Below are 14508 nucleotides of genomic sequence, written 5' to 3' on the forward strand. Positions count from 1 at the left end.
GGAGTGAGCAACACCCCTGGGCTCATAAATAAATACGATTGATGATGATGATGATAACCCAGGAGGGGGGCCACCCCCACGCTCCCGCTGCTCCCGTCTGACGAGCGCGAAGACCCTCCCTCTCCCCCATCCTCCCCGCCGATCCCCAGCGCACATGGCTCCAACAGGCCAGGAAAGGAGAGCAGGGGGTGGGGGAGGGCTTTTTCTGCATGTTTTTTTAATAAAACTTATAAAAATAACCCGAAGCACACGGCGGCGGCAGCGGAGATGGGGGCGGGTGCTGGTTTTCACACCTCTCCCCGTTGCCAAGCGCGCAGGGCCACCTGGGAGCCACCTCCAGGCCCTAACCCCTGCCGGGTGGAGGGAGAAACTGGCCAGCCCCGGGGGCCGGGGTCACGCCCGGCAGGGCCTGAGATATTCCGAGAACAACACAACCCGACTCGCTGACCACCAGTTCTGAGTCCACGAGCCCCGCCACGTCCTGCTCCGAGAAATGCGGGGGGCAGCGAGAGCCTCGGCGCAAGAGAGGGTTCCTCACGGGGATCCGGTCCCCCGTGAGTCCGAGATGTCTGGGAGCCACGCTCGACGGCGGAAGGGCGCCGTCCGGGGTAGACCGTCCCCACGGCACAAGAGAACGAGAACCGAACTACCGCTCATTCCTCCTGGCCCGCGGAGCCCAAAGCCCGAGATGGACAGAGGAGGGGCTGACCCAGTGGGCGCCGCCGCTCAGGCTGAGCTGTCGGAAGAGTTGAGACCGATCCATGGGTGGGCATCCACGCTGGGTCACTGGGAGATGGGGAGTCAGAGCGGAGAAGGGACAGTCAGGAGCTCGGGATGGTCCGTGCTAGGTCACTGGGGGAGAGTCTGGGATGGAGAGGGGAGACAGTCAGTAGTGTGGGGTGGTCTGTGCCGGGTCAATGGGGGAGAGAGTCAGCGATGGAGAGGGGAGAGTCGGGGACGGAGAGGGGAGACTCAAGGACGGAGGAGGGAGAGGCAGGGGTGTGGAATGGTCCGTGCTGGGTCACCGGCGGAGAGTAAGAGATGCAGAGGGGAGAGTCAGAAGTGTTGGCTGGTTCATGCTGGGTTACTGGGGGAGAGTCAGGATTGGAGAGGAGAGAATCAGGGGCACTGGACGGTCCATGGTAGGTCATCATCGGGGGAGATTCAGGGGCCCTGGATGGTCTGTGGGGTCACTGGAGGACAGCCAGGGGCCCTGGATGGTCCATACGGGTCACTGGGGGAGGGTCAGGGGGTGTTGGACGATCCATCCCCGACCAGGAGAATGGGTTACCAGGAGGGCATAGGGTGATTGAGCCAGGCTCTCTGGTTCCCAAACAAGAAAGATCGCAATGTCCCACCAATGAACTTTCATCGGAAAGCGTTATGCCTTCCTTCTAAAACGACACCAAGAGAACTGAAAAATCAAATGGAAACCTTGCGCGGTTTGGAGCTCGACCCGTTCCTGATAACCCAGAGTCTCAGGCTGGGGATTTCTGGGTAGCTCCTGATGAGTGGCATCTTTCCCTCCACCGCAGGAGCGCCCTGCTATAGACGTCTCATGGAGGTCCACCCCTTCCCTCTCCTCATCTGATTAGGGACGTCAGGTTGACTCAATTTTGACCTCCCAAATGTCCGGGGGTCCGCAGGCTCCTCAGGTTTGGGGCTGGCGGGGGGTGGCGTGTAGAGTGGGACATTCTGGGGATGGGGGGGAGGACGCTGGTAGCAATAAAAACAGGTTCTGCTCGGGAATCCCCCCAGCCCGATGAAACTCCCCGCCTGCGCGGCCCTCGCTGCTTCCCCTTTCAGCGGTTTTGGGGTTCCAGGGTGGGAGCTCTCTTCCAGGGGTAGCCCGAAGAGCCCGGTGAGTCCCCACACCCTACCCTTCTCCGGCCGACAACAAATACCCGCTCCACACAGCGGTGGGGGGATTCACACGGACGGCAGCTGGGAAACGGACACCATCAACGTCCACCTGACCTAGCCCAGGGCCCGCGTGGAAGCGGCATTACAGTGGGGCAGAAGGAGGAGAGACGGGGAAGGGAGAAGGGGAGACGAGAGAGGGTTAAAGAGGACAAGGAGGGGAAGATGAGGAAAGGAGGGAGGGGATAAGGAAAGGGACGGAAAGGAGGGCGAGGAGGAAAAAGGGGGAAGGGGGGAGGAAGAGCTGGGAAGGGGAAAGGGGGAGGAGAAAAGCGGAGAAAGGGAGAGGGAAGGCGGGGGGGAATATTGGCAGTTATCCCTTTCAGTGCAGAAACCACTCCCGTCCTGCGTTTCCCATTCCAGTCCTTCCCTTAAACCACTGACTGTGAAAGAGACCACTGGATTTGGGGATGGTGGAAACGGTGGGGTATAAACTCCCCCCTCCAGCTTAGAAACCGGACCTCCCTTTCCTCTTGGGGGGATCAGAGACCCTCTCACCCCCCCGCCTCAAATGGAGCGCGTGGGGAAATGCCACGACACACGCACAGAGACGGATGGACGGACGGACGGACGGACGGACAGACGGACTCCCCCCGACCTGGGAGGAGGTGCGAGTGGGGACCGCCCCCTTCCTCGACACTCCCGGGGCCACTGTGGCCCCCGGACGCCGGGGCGGGGAAGCTCAGGGTCCGAGGTCACGATTGCGGTCGCAGACGGGGGCGCCCGGTCTGCTCCGCCTCCCTCCAGTGCTCTCCGCAGGCCTCCGACCACCTAGCCCGGATCTCCGCGTCTCAATATGACAATCGCTAAGTATTTATAGGCACTTACTCTGTGCTAAGCTCTGGGGAGGCTACGGGCCAGCCTCCCGACCACTGCGCGACTCTCGGCCCCTCCGCGCCTCCCGGTGACACTAATTACGGTATCAACGGAAGCCTCGCTCTGCGCTACGCGCCGGGGAGGCCAGGAGACCATCGGTCTCCCCAACCCTCGGTCTGTCGAGGTGGGTCTCCTCCTCGACGGGCAGACCGCGCCCCCGCCCCCCCGTGCGTCTGTAGTCCCCGACCGGGCCGTTCGGGCCGGGAGGCGGCCTGGGAAGGGGTTGGGGGTGGTGGGGGGCACGGGTCGGAGGAGATGGGGCGGAGAGACCCTCGCCCCCGGTGTCCTCGGTCTTCGCGGCGCGCGCGCGCGCCGCACGTGCAGCCTCCGCGTGGGGCCCGGGCGGCTCTTCACACGGAGATTTCATACGTGGTCCCGCCCACGCCGGACACCTTCTTGACGCTGGAGGGCCTGGCCGGGCTGGCCGGCGGCCCGGGGGCGCCGGACGCCGACCCCAGCCGGGCAACGCCCTTCGGCTGGCCGTTTAATTTACCGAGGGCCGTCTTCGGCGGCAGGCCGTCCCTGCATCGGAAACAAACACACACACGGATACACGCACGCAGGCACACACGGACAAGCGCGGGTAGCAAGTGCATACGCACGGAAACACGCGTGCAAACGTACGGATACGAGGATGCACGCACGCACACGCACACGGATGCACGTGAACGGACAGATCGGGGCCACGGGCCACAAACGGCGCCCCAGGCCTGACCCCTGTTCCACGTCAAGGCCGCCCGGCGCCGCTCGCTTTCTCTCTCTCTCTCTTTGCCTCCCTCCCACTCCCACTCCGACGCCTAGTCGGGCCCCCGCTCCGAGGCCGCCCCCTCCGCCTCTCCATCCCCTTCCCGGCAAGGGCCCCCGTCCCCAAACGCAGACACGACACGGGATGGAGAGAAGAACCGGACACCGGTCAGGGGTCGGAGAGCCGCTGCCGCTCGCCCACAGCATCGGGGGTGAAGGGGACCCGACATCCCCACTCCCCATCCCCGCTGCCGTGAAGTAGGAGCGAACCGGCGTCCGCCCCCAAAACCCCAAATCCCCCCCAGATAGCGACCGTTCCCCCGCGGTCGGGTGGAGCCGAGGGAGCGGCTGCCGGCTCCGGTATTTCTCGGACCGTTCGCCACGAGCGGAGCCACCCTGCCATGCGAGGCCCGCTGCTGGCTACCGTTTTTCTCAGACCGTCCGCAACCGGGGGGCCGCCCTGCCACCGTAGACCTCGGGACCCTCCACAAACGCAGGAGAAGCCCCACCGTGCGAGGCCTGCCGCTCGCTACCGTACTTCTGCTACCGAGCCCCGCCACCGTTATCTCTCAGACGGTCCGCAACCAGCGGGGCCGCCCTAACATGCGAGGCCAGCAGCCCGCGACCGTGTTTCTCAGATCTCCGAGCCGAGGGGCCCCGCGAGTCCGTTTCCTGCGCTGCTGGGGGTGGGCGCCAGAAGCGGAGGGGAGGCCCCGGGGATGAGGAGGAAGGGATGGGGGGCATCAAAGGTACAATAAGTAGGGGCAGGGGAGACCCCGGGGATGGGGAAGTGGGAGGGACGGGCGCCGGAGGGACGAGAGCTTTTAGTCCCTTTTAGACTGTGAGCCCACTGTTGGGTAGGGACCGTCTCTATAGGTTGCCAACTTGGACTTCCCAAGCACTTAGTACAGGGCTCTGCACACAGTAAGCGCTCAATAAATACGATTGATTGATTGACTGATCGAGAGGAGACCCCAGTTCCGGGGGAGGGGAAGGAGGGGGTACCCGAGGACGGACAAGGGGGAAGAGGAGGCCCAAGGAGGGAGGATTCAAGGTGGCCCGGGATGGCGCTCTGATCCGGGGTCAGTGCCCCGCGAGAAGCCCCCTACCCCTCCCCATCGCCCCGGCAGAGGCGGAGGCCAGCGCCCTTACCTCTGGGCCCCGAGGGGCTGGGGCTCGGTGGCATCCACGGTGCTGACGAAGGAGACGGTCTGGGCGGGCCCGAAGGCCGGGGAGCGGGGCCCGCCGGGCGGGGACGGCGGGATCGGGGGCCCGGGCGCCGGGCAGCCGCCGTTCCTCAGGCGGCCCTGGAGCGCCGGGTGGGCGCGGACCAGTCCGGCCGCCAGCTCGGCCTGCAGGGTCCGGGGGCCCGGGCCCGAGAGCGGGGCCAGCGAGGCCGGGGGCAGGGGGCACCGGGCGGCGAAGCCGGCGGCCGCCAGCAAGCTGTCGCGGGACGTGGCGGGGCGCAGGGCGAGGCCCCGGGGGGGCTCGGGGGGGCGGGGGCGAGAGGGGCCGCAGGCCATAGGGGCCCGGCGCCTCAAACGCCCCCGGGTCGCTGAACAGGGAGTCCGTGTGCGAGCGCAGCAGCCTCTCCCGCTCCTCGCGGTCCTTGCGCTCCTGGATGGAGGCCATGATGGTCTGGGACAAGTTGTCGTAGCGCACGGGCGAGGGGTCGCGGGGGGCCGCGGCCGCGGCCGAGGCGGGGCGGGAGGGCACGGGGCTGAAGGTCCGCCGCAGCTCGCCCGCCCCGCCCAGGCGGCAGGCCCTGGCCGTCGGGTAAGGCGAGCGGTGGCCCGGGCCGAGCCCGCAGCCCACGCGGCCCGCCGGCGAGGCGGGGTTCAGCAGGCTGTCGTAGGAGAGGCTGCCGCCTCGGCCGGTCAGCGGGGCGGAGGCGAAGCCGCGGTGGGCCGGGGTGGCGGGGGCCCCGTCCGACGGGGGCGCGGGGCCCAGCGGCGGGCCCGGGTGGTCCCCGCCCCGGCGGCCGGCCGACTTGAGGCTCAGGGAGCGCGAGTTGCCGGCGAAGGGGCCCGCGTGCGGTGGCGAGGGCCCGGGCGGGCCGCGGGGCCGGTAGTCGGGGAGGTCCAGGCTCAGCTCCGACTGCGAGTCGAAGCTTCGCCCGCGGGGTCCGCCCAGCGCCGTCTCCTGGACCGTCACCTGGGGAGGGAGGAGGCGGCCGTCCGGAGCGGGGACCGGCCCGGGCGCGGGCTACCGCGGGACGGGGAGGTGAGGGACGGGAACCGACGGGATCCCTCGCTGCACAGGCGGGCCGGACAAATCAGCCCCCGGAGCAGAGACCCACCTGGTCCCCTGCGGCGTGGTAATGGACCAGAGAGGAATTCCCGAAGCCCGGACGGTGCTTGTACATGGCTGGTGTTGGGGGGCTGGTCAGCTGGGGGTGCAGACAGCTCTCTGTAAGCAACAACAACAATAACATCATCATCAATCGTATTTATTGAGCGCTTACTGCGTGCAGAGCACTGTTCTAAGCGCTTGGGAAGTCCAAGTTGGCAACATATAGAGACGGTCCCTACCCGGCAGTGGGCTCACAGTCTAAAAACAGTACAATAACGATAATAGTAACGGTACTAAGGGCTTAGAAGCAGCGGGGCTAAGCGGAAAGACCCCGGGCTTTGGAGTCGGGGGTCACGGGTTCCTTTCCCGGCTCCGCCAGTCGTCAGCTGGGTGACTTTGGGCAAGTCGACTTCACTTCTCTGGGCCTCGTTTCCCTCATCTGGGAAATGGGGATGAAGACTGGGAGCCCCAGGTGGGACAACCTGATCACTCTGTAACCGCTCCAGCGCTTAGAACAGTGCTTTGCACATAGTAAGCACTTAATAAATGGCATTATTATTATTATTATTATTATTATTATTGTACACAGTTATCAGGTTGGACTCGATCCCTGTCCCACGTGGGGCTTAGAGTCTTCATCCCCATTTTACAGAGGAGGGAACTGAGGCCCAGAGAAGGGAAATGACTTGCTCAAGGTCATACAGCAGGCAAGTGACAGAGCAGGGATTAGAACCCGGGTCCTTCTGACTCTCACGCCTCTGTTCGACCCTCTAGGCCGGGACGCTTCCCCGGAGACCCCTGCTCAGGAATTCCCGGTCCACCCCACGCAGGTCTTTGTCCCCCATCAGCGATATGGGGGAGCCAGGAGGAACCGGGGGCTGGTTGCCCTCCTGGACACCGGAGCACTTACTGGGTGAAGAGCACTGTACGAAGCACTTGGGAGAGTACGATATAACAGAGTTGGTAGACGAATCCCCAGACCACAGTCAACTTACAGTCCAGAGGGGGTTACAGACATTAATAAAAAAAAATTTGTGGATATGAGGATGGTATTTGTTAAGTGCTTACTCCGTGCCAAGCGCTGTTCTAAGCGCTGGGGGTGGGGGGGTACAAGGTAATCAGGTTGTCCCACGAGGGACTTAAGCGCTTGGTACAGTGCTCTGCACACAGTAAGCGCTCAATAAATATGACTGAATGAATCCCCATTTTCCAGACGAGGTAACCGAGGCCCAGAGGAGTTAAGCGACTTGCCCAAAGTCACACGGCAGACCAAGTGGTGGAGGCAGGATTCGATCCCACAACCTCTGACTCCCAAGCCCGGGCTCTTTCCGCTGTCACCCTTACTTTTCCCGTTTGGGTGTTAATCAATCAATCAATCAATCGTATTTATTGAGCGCTTACTGTGTGCAGAGCACTGTACTAAGCACCACACGGCAGACCAAGTGGTGGAGGCGGGATTCGATCCCACAACCTCTGACTCCCAAGCCCGGGCTCTTTCCGCTGTCACCCTTACTTTTCCCGTTTGGGTGTTAATCAATCAATCAATCAATCGTATTTATTGAGCGCTTACTGTGTGCAGAGCACTGTACTAAGCACAAGTTGACAAGTACAGTGTCAACACTGGGAGCCCACAGAGGTTATCCTTAAATAACCACTGTTCCAAAGAACAGTGCTTTGCACATAGTAAGCACTTAATAAATGCCATTATTATTATTATTATTGTTATTATCCCACTTTCCAAGTTGCCCCAGCGTAATGGTGGGTGGCAGGTCTCCTGGGACGTTCAAATAATTGTGGTATTTGTTACGTGCTTACGACGTGCAAAACACCGTACTGAGAGTTGGGGAGCAGATACCATCATCAGGCCCTCCATGGAGCTCACGGTCCAAGTAGGAGAGCAAACAGGTACCGAATCCCCATTTTCCAGATGAGGGAACTGAGGCCCAGAGAAGTAGTGGTATTTGCTAAGCGCTTTTGTCTGTCTCCCCCTTCTAGACTGTGAGCCCGCTGTCGGGTAGGGACCGTCTCTATATGTTGCCAACTTGGACTTCCCAAGCGCTCAGTACAGTGCTCTGCACACAGTAAGCGCTCAATAAATACGACCGAATGAATGAATGAATGCTAGGCACTGCACTAAGCGCTGGGGTGGATACAGGCAAATCGGGTCGGACGCAGTCCCCGTCCCCCGTGGGGCTCACGGGCTCAATCCCCATTTTCCGGATGAGGTAACTGAGGCCCAGAGAAGTGAAGTGACTTGCCCAAGGTCACACAGCAGACAAGTAATACCCACAACGATGACTTTGGATAAAGTGCTGTGGGAGGGGAGAATAAAGGGGGAAAATCCAAGGGCGACGGTGACGCCGAAGGGGGTGGGAAAAGAGGAAACCAAGGCTTAGTCGAGGAAGGCCTTTTGGAGGAGACGTGCTTTCAATCAATCAATCAAGTCGTATTTATTGAGCGCTTACTGTGTGCAGAGCACTGTACTAAGCGCTTGGGAAGCACAAGTTGGCAACATATAGAGACAGTCCCTACCCACCAGTGGGCTCACAGTCTAGAAGTCAATACGGCTTTGAAGGTAAGAATAAGAATAATAATAATGATGGCATTTGTTAAGCGCTTACTATGTGCAGAGCACTGTTCTAAGCGCTGGGGGGGATACAAGGTGATCAAGTTGCCCCACGTGGGGCTCACGATCAATCCCCATTTTGCAGATGAGGTAAGTGAGGCTCAGAGAAGTTAAGTGACTTGCCCAAGGTCACACAGCCGTCACGCGGTGGAGTCGGGAGCCGTAGAGAGTGATCGTCTCTTGGATACGCGGGCAGGTTGTGGGCCAGGGGTTGGTGATGAAATAGGACAAGATCAAGGTATAGTGAATAATTAAAATAATAACTGCGGTATTTAAGTGCTTACCCTGTGCCGGGCACTGTACTAAACCCCAAGGTGGACTCAAGGAAATCAGGTTGGACCCAGCTCCTGTCTCACCTTCACTCATTCACTCGTTCAATCGTATTTATTGCGCGCTTACTGTGTGCGGAGCACTGTACTAAGCGCTTGGGAAGTACAATACAGCAATAGAGAGAGACGATCCCTGCCCACCCCGGGCTCACAGTCTAGTGGGGCTCCAGGTCTTAATCCCCATTTTAGAGATGAGGGAACTGAGGCACAGAGGCGTGAAGTGACTTGCCCAAGGTCACATTCATTCATTCATTCATATTTATTATTAATAATAATAATAATGACGACAGCATTTATTAAGCACTTCTTATGTGTAAAGCACTGTTCTAAGCGCTGGGGAGGTTAACAAGGTGATCAGGTTGTCCCACGGGGGGCTTACGGTCTTCCTCCCCATTTTCCAGATGAGGGAACTGAGGCCCAGAGAAGTGAGGTGACTTGCCCTAGGTCACATTCATCCATTCATTCAATCGTATTTATTAATAATAAGAATAATGACAGCATTTATTAAGCGCTTCCTCTGTGCGAAGCACTGTTCTAAGCGCTGGGGAGGTTAACAGGGTGATCAGGTTGTCCCACGGGGGGCTTACGGTCTTCCTCCCCATTTTCCAGATGAGGGAACTGAGGCCCAGAGAAGTGACTTAAGTCACCCAGTTGATAAGTGGTGGAGCCGGGATTAGAGCCCGTGACCTCTGACTCCAAAGCCCGCGCGCTTTCCACGGAGCCACCCTGCTTCTCCGAGCGCTTTATTGAGCGCTTACGGTGTGCTGAGCGCTTGAAGACTAGGGGCTGGGCTGGGATTAGAGAACCAACCGTCGTGGTTAAGGCTAAACACCACACATCCCGTAGGTCCCCTCTCCGTCCGTGACTCCCCCCAGCGCGGCCCACCCCAAATCCCCCTCCATCCCTGCCTCTCCCGCCTGTGACCCAGCAGTAGCCACCCCACACCCCCCCAATTCTGTCTCTTCTCCATCCCCGACTCTCCCCGGGTGAAGCGGGGGAGCGGCGAGCTTACCGTCACTGCTCCCCAGCTGGGCGATGAGCTCGCTGTACTGGCGGGGGTCTCCCTTGGGGGGCAGGGGGGGCTGCAGGTCCAGGGCCTCATCTTCCAGCCCATCCAAGCTGGTCCTGGACTGAAGGAAGCACAGCGCCGACCGTCACTCACCCCTGCGTCTGGCCCCACCGGCCACCCACACCGGCCCAGTGAGGGAACAGCTGCTGGTCCGCGTGGGTGGCCTCATAATGATGGCGTTTATTAAGCGCTTACTATGTGCAAAGCACTGTTTTAAGTGCTGGGGAGGTTACAACGTGATCAGGTGGTCCCACAGGGGGCTCACAGTCTTCATCCCAACTTCTATGTTGCCAACTAGCGCTCAGTACAGTGCTCTGCACACAGTAAGCGCTCAATAAATATGATTGACTGATGGATTGATTCATCCCCATTTTCCAGATGAGGGAACAGAGAAGTGACTTGCCCAAAGTCACTGGCGGAGCTGGGATTTGAACCCACGACCTCTGCCTCCAAAGCCCGGGCTCTTTCCACTGAGCCACGCTGCTTCTCATGTGGCCTGTACACGTGTGCACACACATATAGGTTTATGTGCGCATAGTGGGTGCATGCGTGAGCGATCCCCGACCCCGCTGGGCAGGCGTTCCCTCCCGTGACCGGCCCGGGCCTCTCACCTTGCTGCGGCTCATCTGGGCCTCGATTCCATTGTCGGCCCTCTTCCCGACGGCAGGCCGGTCCGGGGGCTCGGGGCGGAAGAAGGGGGGCCCCAGGCCGGCCGCCAGCTGCTGCCTCAGCGGTGACGGCTCGGCCATGTAGCGGGGACCCAGGGGGCTGCACAGCACTCGCTCCACGTTCCCGCAGCAGCCGCGCGTGAAGGGGTTAACGCCCCCACGGAACTTCCCCGTCACCTGAACACGCAAACCGCGGGTGGGGAAAGAGTCGCCGCCGCCAGTGAGCGGCCTGACTCGGCCCCCCTTCCCACCGTGGGGACCCCCCACCCCTCCGCAGCCCTCCTTTCTCCCCTGGACCGCGGGGTTGGGGGTCAAGAGTAGGGGGAGGGTGCCCGGAGTGGGAGGTGGGGGGCCGGAGGCGTTACCTGCTCGTTGGTGGTCCGGCCCCGGGCCACCAGCACGATGTGGAAGCCGGTGAGGCCGATGACGGGGATGAAGAAGAGACTGGCCACACACATGACACCCATCCTAGAGGGTGGAGTCAAGGCGAGCAGGAGAAGAGAGAGGGGTTGGGAACGGCGGGAACGGTGGGCTTGGCGGGAGTCAGCGGCCCAGGACCCCCAACCTCTAGCCTCTCTGTTCACCACGGCAGCCCGGGGAGGAGCGCCGCGGGTAACGTCCCTGCCCTGCCCCGGACAGACCGGGCCCGGCTTCCCGGTAGACGCACTGGGGACGGCCTATCTTGGACTGTCCGGCCACGGGCTGCCACTGGTCAGACCTGGTGGGCATGGGACGGGGGGCTGTGGGGTGTCTGGAGGTGCCTGGACTTTAAATACAGGACTCAAGATGGGCGCTCCTTCAGTCCTTCAAAGCCCCAGCGATCTGCACTCAACACCGGTTGCAAAGGCAGAAAGTAGGGGGACGGGAGAGGAGGGGGCCGGAGGACAGCGGGGGGGGACGGGGGGCTCCCCCCGGGAAGGATACGTGATGGTGGCGTGCACGGCCCCCAGTTTCCCCAGGTGGTGGAGGACGTGGAACAGGCCGAAGGCAAAGACGTCCACCATGTGGAGGCTGAGGGACAGCAGGAACAGGAAGAAGTAGCGGTAATTCCTACGGCCGATGCAGTTGTTCACCCATGGGCAGTGGTGGTCGAAGTCCTTGGGGCAGAAGGTGAGCAGGGGAGTGAGGGGCAGGGCAGGAAGGAGGGGAAGGGAGAGAAGAAGCGCAGGAGGGAGAGAAGAAGGGGAAAGAGAAGAAGCAGAGAGAGAGGAGGAGGAAGGGGAGAGAGAAGGAAGAAGGGGAGAAAGAAAGAAGGAGGAGAGAGAAGAAAGGGGGAGAGATGGCCACTGACTGCCCAGCATTGGGGGCCAGACTGGGAGCTGACCCCTCTCTTCTTGAAGGCAATATGCCATGCCATAGAGAAGCAGCGTGGCTCAGTGGAAAGAGCCCGGGTTTGGGAGTCAGAGGTCACGCGTTGTTCAAATCCCGGCTCCACCACTTGTCAGCTGTGTGACTTGGGGCAAGTCACTTCACTTCGCTGGGCCTCAGTTCCCTCATCTGTCAAATGGCGATTAAGACCGTAAGCCCCCCCGGGGGACAACCTGATCGCCTTGTATCCTCCCCAGCGCTTAGAAGTGTGCTACGCACCTAGTAAGCGCTTAATAAATGCCATCGTTATTATTGTATCCCCCCCAGCGCTTAGAACAGTGCTTTGCACATAGTAAGCGCTTAACAAATGCCAACATTATTATTATTATGCTGGTTTCTCTCCAGCAACTGACTCCCGGTTTTCAGCTGTGATTGCCACCTCCTTCTGGCTAAATCCGGCGGCTTCTATTCCATCCTAATCCTCCTCTACGCCTCGGGTGCCTCCACCACTGCAGACCACCCCCTTCTCCTGGACACCGTATCCCACCTCGGCTGCACCGACCCTGTCCTCTCCTGGTTCCCCTCCTCTCTCTTCGGCTGCTCCTCCTCAGTTTCTTTCACTCCTGCTCCTCCTCGGCCTCCCTCCCCCTAAAAGCGGGGGGTCCCTCAAGGCTCGGTTCTGGGTCCCCTTCTATCCTCCATCTACGCCCGCGCCCTTGGAGAATCCGTTCGCTCCCGTGGCTTCAACTATCATATCCATGCGGATGATTCTCAAATCGAAATCTCCAGCCCCGATCCCTCTCCTCTGCAGTTTCACTTTTCCCTCTGCCTTTAGGCCGTCTCACGTTACACGTCCAAAACAGAACCCCTCATCTTCCTATTCAATCGTATTTATTGAGCGCTTACTGTGTGCAGAGCACTGTGCTAAGCGCTTCCTACCCAAATCCCGCCCTGCCATCACTGTAGACGGCATTACAACCCTCCGTCAAACAAGCCCACAACCTTGGCATCATCCTCGACTCATCTCCGTGGAAGCGGCGTGGCTTCGTGGAAAGAGCCCGGGCTTGGGAGTCGGAGGTGGTGGGTTCTAATCCCGGCTCCGCCGCTTATCGGCTGGGGGACTTTGGGCAAGTCACTTCACTTCTCTGGGCCTCAGTGACCTCATCTGCGAAATGGGGATTAAGACTGTGAGCCCCAGGCGGGACAACCTGATCACCTTGCGTCTACCCCAGTTCTTAGAACAGCGCTTGGCACATAGTAAGCACTTAACACCATCATTATTATTATTTTTATCTCTATCAACTCACATATTCAGTCTATCACCAATTCGAAGCAGCGTGGCTCGGTGGAAAGAGCCCGGGCTTTGGAGTCGGAGGTCATGGGTTCTAATCCCGACTCCGCCAATTGCCAGCTGGGTGACTTTGGCCAAACCACTTCACTTCTCTGGGCCTCAGTGACCTCATCTGTAAAAGGGGGATTAAGACTCTGAGTCCCCCGTGGGACGACTTGATCACCTTGTAACCTCCCCAGCGCTTAGAACAGTGCTTTGCACATCGTGAGCGCTTACCAAATGCTATGATTATTATCACTATTAATTCTAATGGCTCTACCTTCACAATATCTCTAGAATCCACCCCTTCCTCTCCATCCAAACCGCTACCACGCTGATTGAAGCTCTTTTCCTATCCTGCCTTTATAATAATGATGGCATTTACTGCATCTGCCTCTTTGCTGACCCCCCTTGCCTCCTATCTCCCCCAACTGCGGTCATTACTTCACTGTTGCCTGGCTCATTTTTCTAAAAAACATGTTCAGTCCTCACCTCCCCACTCCTCAAGAACCTCCCTTGGTCGCCCGTCCACCTCCACATCAAACAGAAACTCCTCACCGTCGGCTTTAAGGCACTTAGTCAGCTCTCCCTCTCCTACCTAACCTCCCAATCTTCCACTCCGGCCCAGCCCTCAGACTTGGCTGCTCGAACACCAACCTACTCTCTGTGTTTCGATCTCATCTGTCGCGCAGCCAACCCCTTGCCGACGTCCTGCTTCTGTCCTCGAACTCCCTTCTCCCTCATATCGGACAGATTTCCACTCTCATTAAAATCACATCCCTTCCAAGAGGTCGTCCCCGGCTAGGCCCTCTTTTTCCCTACTCTCTCCTAAATCCCCCTTGCACCCTTGAAGTACTTGATGTGCACCCCACCCTGAGCCCCGAAGAACTTACGTCCACATCCTTTCACTCTGCAGCTTCCTCTATTTGCGATTCATTTTAATGTCTGTCTCCTCCCCACTCCGAACCGAACTCCTTGAGGGCAGGGATCGCATCTACTAGCTCTTTTGAACAGTATTCTCCCAAGTGCTAAGTATAGCGCTCGGCATACAGTAGATGCTCAACAAGCGCTTAGTACAGTAAGCGCTTGGGAAGTACAAGTCGGCAACATATAGAGACGGTTTCTGCCCAACAACGGGCTCACAGTCTAGAAGGGGGAGACAGACAACAAAACAAAACATGTGAATGAATGAACCCTCCTTAATTACGGGTCTCTTCCTTTGCACAACTATCTGTAGCGTTCTTGAACATATTGAATTATATTCCCTATAAAGTACTCACCCATCTACCTATCCTCCTCTGCTCCTCCTCCCCACCCCATCACCCCACCCCGGGGGAGAGGCAGCC

At 59.7% G+C, this 14508-nt stretch overlaps 1 protein-coding gene across 1 annotated transcript in view; it reads right to left on the reverse strand.

Annotated features, from left to right (window-relative positions):
- Positions 1 to 2159: 2159 nt before the first annotated feature.
- Positions 2160 to 14508, reverse strand: part of ZDHHC8 (zinc finger DHHC-type palmitoyltransferase 8) — a 36118-nt gene continuing 23769 nt past the window's right edge. Inside the window, 8 exon segments of the mRNA XM_038763533.1 lie at positions 2160 to 3318; positions 4693 to 5037; positions 5039 to 5694; positions 5840 to 5949; positions 9800 to 9917; positions 10468 to 10701; positions 10890 to 10992; positions 11449 to 11621. Of these exon segments, the coding sequence (XP_038619461.1) occupies positions 3147 to 3318; positions 4693 to 5037; positions 5039 to 5694; positions 5840 to 5949; positions 9800 to 9917; positions 10468 to 10701; positions 10890 to 10992; positions 11449 to 11621 (1911 nt within the window). The 3' untranslated portion in view covers positions 2160 to 3146.

This window comes from Tachyglossus aculeatus, chromosome 21 (genome assembly GCF_015852505.1).
Source record: "Tachyglossus aculeatus isolate mTacAcu1 chromosome 21, mTacAcu1.pri, whole genome shotgun sequence".
NCBI classification, from domain to species: Eukaryota; Metazoa; Chordata; class Mammalia; order Monotremata; family Tachyglossidae; genus Tachyglossus; species Tachyglossus aculeatus.